The following is a 5,775-nucleotide window of genomic DNA, read 5'->3' on the forward strand; positions in this document are numbered from 1 at the left end:
CAAAACAAATCAGTAATAATCAATCTTGTCTTTAACATTTTACTATCTTGTTCATCGTGGATTTTTTTTGCATTAATTTTTATTTTTTTAAGTCTTGCATTAAAATTGTATCTATTTTGATTCCTGAGTTTTTTGGCACCCTGTTCAATCTTGCACCTGAGGCAAGGGCCATGCCTACCTCACCCTGGGCCAGCCCTGTCTTTAAAAAGTAAGGACATTTTCCTTAATATATGATATTTGTTTTTTCTTTCTGACTTACTTCACTCTGTGTGTGTGTGCTCAGTTGGCTCAGTTGTGTCCGATTCTGTGACCCTGTGGACTGCAGCATGCCAGGCTCCTCTGTCCATGGGATTTTGCAGGCAAGAATACTGGAGTAGGTTGTTATGCCTTCCTCCAGGGATCTTCCTGACCCAGGGATCGAACCCGCATCTCTTATGTCTCCTGCATTGGGAGGTGGGTTCTTTACCACTAGCACCACCTGGGAAGCCTGTATGACATGCTCTGTGGTGACCTAAATGGGAAGGAAATCCGAAAAAGAGGGATATATGTATACCTGTAGCTGATTCATTTTGCCGTACAGCAGATAGTAACAACATTGTAAAGCAACTAGACTGCAATAAAAAAAAAAATTTAAAAAAACTAAAGGCATTTTCATTACAATTGGGAATAGGTCAGGGATGCCCCAGTACCTCCATCATGTAAAAGGAAGGGCAGTGCAAGCCAGAGTGCTGGAAAAAAGAATCAAATGATCAACTAAAAGTATTGAAATTTTAAAATGGGCTTTTCGGGCTTCCCTGGTGGCCCTGCAGTAAAGAATCATGCCTGCTAATGCAGGAGACATGTGTTCGATCCCTGATCCAGGAAGATCCCACATGCCGTGGGGCAACTAAGCCTTTGTTCTTCAGCTATTGAGCCTGTGCTCTAGAGCCCAGAAGCCAAAACTAATGAGCCCACGTGCCTCAATTACTAAAGCCCATGCTCCCCAACAAGGGAAGCCACTGCAGTGAGAAGCCCATGCACCACGACTGCAGAGCAGCCCCTACGCATCTTGATTAGAGAAGAGCTCGAGCAGTAAGACGCCGCACAGCCAAAAATGAACAAAAAGGCTTTTACAAGATCAGTAGAGATTTTTTTTTTTATGTACCAACAACAGGTATATAAGATAGAGAAAATCTATTCCCCGTGGATACAAAAACTAAAATGTCTTAGAATGAGCTTCCTGTGTCTACAGCTATAAAGAAACCCACAGTGCTGTTGACATTTAAGGCTCAAATAAACGGGAAGACATATCTTGAGTGAAAAGACCTGATGTCGTGTGTATAAAATTTCATCACTGTTGGACAGCAGGACACAAGATGATTTCACAGCCGACTTGCTGCAGTGGCTTGGCCACCTGGATTTCTTTGTTGAGGCAAGAGAAGGAAGGAGCCTCTATTTTTTAAACTGTGGATACAAGTGGACTGTCCTTGGCCACATCTGTTTGTTCCAGGGGACAATGTGCATGCCACCTGGGAGGCAGGAAATGTGTTCACTTCCCCAGCCTGTGAGCGGCGCCCCCATCCCAGCTGCCAGGAATGCAAACTCCCCATGAGAGGGACTGGACATCTCCCCTTGAAGCGGGCATGTCCAGCCAACGTCTGTAACCTTGATTTGTTGTTTTTTACACAAATGCATTTATTTAATATAAATATATATTTTCATAAATGAGTATAATATTTTATAACCTGTGCATTTTACTTAATATATTGTATCTTCCATGAAATGGTTGTAATAATATCATTTTTAATGACTGCAATACTCATCACTATTTTATCATAATGTACAAATTGCATATTATTGGACATTTAAGTAATACGTGATTTGTACATTAACAAATAAATTTTCTTTATTTCAAACAATGTAATGGTGAAATGGACATCCTTTTTAGGCTATACCTTTGTATACATAGGCTTCCCTGGTAGCTGAGCTGGTAAAGCATCTGCCTGTAATGTGGGAGACCTGGGTTTGATCCCTGGGTTAGGAAGATCCCTTGGAGAAGGGAACGGGTACCCACTGCAGTATTTTGGCCTGGAGAATTCCATGGACTTTCCATGGGGTCGCAGAGTCGGACACGACTGAGTGACTTTCACTTTCACTTTGTACATATACACCATTGTTTATCTAGTGTACATTCCTAGATTTGGAATTGCCAGGCCAGTCTTTTGAAAGGTTTTTGATTCCCAGTTGCAAATTAGTTTCCAGAAAGGTTATGCTCTTTAAAAATTAAGATTATTGCCACTTTTATTTTTCTCCTGTCATCTTTTTATTGGACTGTGGTTGCTTTATGATGTAGTTTCTGCTGTACAGCAAAGTGAACATAGGGAGTCTGCTGTGAAATGATGCTTGGTGCTCTTGGTGCATCCTCTGAGGTCACCCGTGTTCTAGGAAACACTGGACACCTTGCCTCTCCCTGGGAGCAGGTCTCTGAAATGGCCCATCAGTTTCAGGTTTGGGGATGGGGTGACACAGAAGGATGCTCAGACCCTGCAGGGTCCATCTCAGTGACAGTTTTCCTGCTGTGGGACCATATCTGGTGTGTGGGCTGCTCTGGGTAAGCACTGGTGATGCTTCAGAGACACGGCCACACGTGAGCTATTCAGGTTCCCTAGAGGACAGGAAGGAGATTTCCACTGACCTCCCTTCTCCCACTGTCTCCCCAAGGGGCTGAAAGAGAAATCCTGTGAGTCAACATGCCTGTTGAGAATTGCCCAGGAACTCTGTATGTTTTGTGAGATAAAATGTAGGGTTCTGGATGGTGGGGTTCAGGACCTCCCCGGTTTGGGCCCATGGGATCTTTGCAGTGCCCTGCGGTATCATGACCTATACCCCTGAAATGTCAGCCACATCCCTTGCACCCTCCTGGGTGCCCCCTTCTCCTGGTGGCCGTCCTCCCTCTAGTGTTCCCCCCTACTCTGTCCTGAGGCCCCACCCCATCAAGCCTGTGAAGCTGGGGCTCATGTCTGGTGTCTCTGTGTGGAATTCAGCCTGGACGGTTCCTGGCAAATCCGGTGAGTGATTTTGTTTGGAGTGAGGAGGAAGCAGAAGCTTGTGTGTGCTGGGAGTTGGAGGCAAGCGGTGGGAAGATTGGAGATGGGCTTCCGGGGCAGCAGATTAGATTTGGAAGGGGTAGGGCACCTCCTCTTTGGCTTCATAATGTCTTTGGAATGAAAGCTTCTCTTTTTCTTTTTGAGAACAAATAACCTGATTTTATGACCTGTTGTCTCAGTCACCTGGGCTCCTTAACCCAGGAACCATCTTCACAAAGTCATTAGTGTGATGGCCAGCAGGCACATGAAAAGATTCTCAGCATCATTTCTTATGCTGCTGCTGCTGCTGCTAAGTCGCTTCAGTGGTGTCTGACTCTGTGACCCTATAGATGGCAGCCCAGAGGCTCCCCGGTCCCTGGGGTTCTCCAGGCAAGAACACTGGAGTGGGTTGCCATTTCGTTCTCCAATGCATAAAAGTAAAAGTGATGATGCTCAGTCGTGTCCGACTCATTTCTTATGAGGGATATGCAAATCAGAACTGCAGTGGGGTACCATCTCACACTAGCCAGAGAGGCCATTGTTAGACAGTCCACAAATCATAAATGCTGGAGAGGGTGTGGTAAAAAGGGAACCCTCCTACACTGATGCTGGGAATGTCAGTGGGTGCCGCCACTGTGGAGAACAGTATGGAGGTTCCTTAAAATACTACAAATAGAGCTACTATATGATCCAGAAACCCCATTCCTATCCAAAAAAGATACATGCACCTCAGTGTTCAGTGAAGCATTATTTACAATAGCCAAAACATAAAAACAACCTCAATGTCTATCCACAGATGAATGAACAAAGACGATGTGGTACATATATACTATGGAGTAGTACTCTGCCATAAAAAATGAAAGAATGCCATTTGCAGCAATGGATGGACCTAGAGATGATCATATTAAGTGAAGTAAATAAATGAAAAACAAATATCATATAGTATCATCATATCTAAAAAAGATATAAATGAACTTATTTATAAAACAGAAACAGATTCATAGACATAGAAAATAAACCATGGTTACCAAAGAGAAAGGCTGGGGAGAGGAATAAACAGGGAGTTTGGTATTAACAGATACACACTACTATATATAAATTAGACAGTCAGCAAAGACCTGCAGTACAGCACAGGGAACTATATCCAAAAAGGATCTGAAAAAGAATATGTGTGTATATACATATATATACAGACAGACACATAGATATATATAACTGAAGCACTTTGCTGTACACCAGAAACTAACACAGCATTGTAAGTTAACTATATGCTAATCAAATCAGAGGGTTCATGAATGAGCAGGGAGTTGGGGTGGCACCCCACTCCAGTACTCTTGCCTGGAAAATCCCGTGGATGGAGGAGCCTGGTGGGCTGCAGTCCATGGGGTTGCTAAGAGTCGGGCACGACTGGGCAACTTCACTTTCACTTTTCACTCTCATGCATTGGAGAAGGAAATGGCAACCCACTCCAGTGTTCTTGCCTGGAGAATCCCAGGGACGGGGGAGCCTGGTGGGCTGCCATCTATGGGGTCGCACAGAGTCGGACACGACTGAAGCCACTTAGCAATAGCAGCAGCAGGTGTCCTGGGAAGTCCCCAGGGTCCCCTTTTCCTCCTCCAGCCCTGGTGCCCTTCTGTCTCTTTGGCAGAGCATGTGCTGGTCCTGACACCACAGTCAGCTGAGGAGGGGTATCCTGCCATTTGAATAGACACGAGTTACCTCTGGGTGGGCTCCTCGGGTTGGCTGTTTGGGGATGGGATCTGACTCTCCTGTCCCGCTTCTTGACTGCAGTGGCTGCCTCCTGGTGACGACGGCAGTGTGAGCCCCGCCATGGCCCACCTGAAGCGTCAGAGTGCTTCGAGCAGCCTACTGGACCACAGGGCAAGAGAGGCCCTGGATCCTGAGAACGAGGACCAAGAGCTGGCCCTGGAGCAGTATGTGCCCAGCGGCCTGGAGCTGGCAGCCCTGTGGCCCGAGAGCCTGCGTCCGCTGAGCAGGGCAGCCCTGACCAGAGCCCCGACAGGGATTCCAGCTCTGACTACGTGAACAAAACCTCGGAGGAGAAGGACTACGACTCGGGGCTGCCTGGAGAAGGAGGGCATCACCTACTACATCCGCTACTGCCCGGAGGATGACAGCTACCTGCAGGGCACGGACTTCAAGGGGCAGGGCTACCTGGCCCATGATATGCACCACCTGGAGATGGACGAGTGCCAGGAGGCAGTGGAGGAGTGGACGGAACCGGGGCCTGGCGACTCCCCCAAGGCCGTCCCACCCACCGAGGCCAGCTTCGGCCCCAGCAGACAGGAGTGCAGGCCCAAACACAAGGGCAGGCCCAAGTCTCTGAACCTCCCTCCCGAGGCCAAGCACCCTGCCAACGCCCAGAGGAGCTTCAAGACCAAGACCAGGACCTCGGAGAAGAGGCCCAAGTGCCCCCAAGAGGAGGTAGGATTCTGGCTGGCCCTGGGGAAGCAGATTGAGGGGCTGAGAGCAAAGGCATCTGTGGAGCCCCAAAGTCAGAATGCGAGTCAGTTCCCCATGTGTTCAGTTATGCATGGAAGTCCCGGCCACTCCTGTTCACCCATCAGATGCCGTAGTAATTGTCGAGGAAATCTTGTTGAGGCTGATTGGCAGCCAGGGCTCCAAGCAGACACCCAGCCCCCCAGCAGAGCCTGGGTCCTTCACCTGCTTGCTCTGGGTGTGCTCCTGT

At 47.7% G+C, this 5,775-nt stretch overlaps 1 protein-coding gene across 1 annotated transcript in view; it reads left to right on the forward strand.

Annotated features, from left to right (window-relative positions):
- Positions 1-4,800: 4,800 nt before the first annotated feature.
- The window catches only part of LOC104983610 (amyloid beta A4 precursor protein-binding family A member 2-like), a 6,015-nt gene continuing 5,040 nt past the window's right edge, over positions 4,801-5,775 (forward strand). Inside the window, exon 1 of the mRNA XM_010833148.1 lies at positions 4,801-5,510. Within this exon, the coding sequence (XP_010831450.1) occupies positions 5,253-5,510 (258 nt within the window). The 5' untranslated portion in view covers positions 4,801-5,252. The remainder of the gene's footprint in view (positions 5,511-5,775) is intronic.

The sequence above is a fragment of the Bison bison genome, unplaced genomic scaffold, assembly GCF_000754665.1.
Source record: "Bison bison bison isolate TAMUID 2011002044 unplaced genomic scaffold, Bison_UMD1.0 scf7180017842716, whole genome shotgun sequence".
Classification (NCBI taxonomy): domain Eukaryota; kingdom Metazoa; phylum Chordata; class Mammalia; order Artiodactyla; family Bovidae; genus Bison; species Bison bison.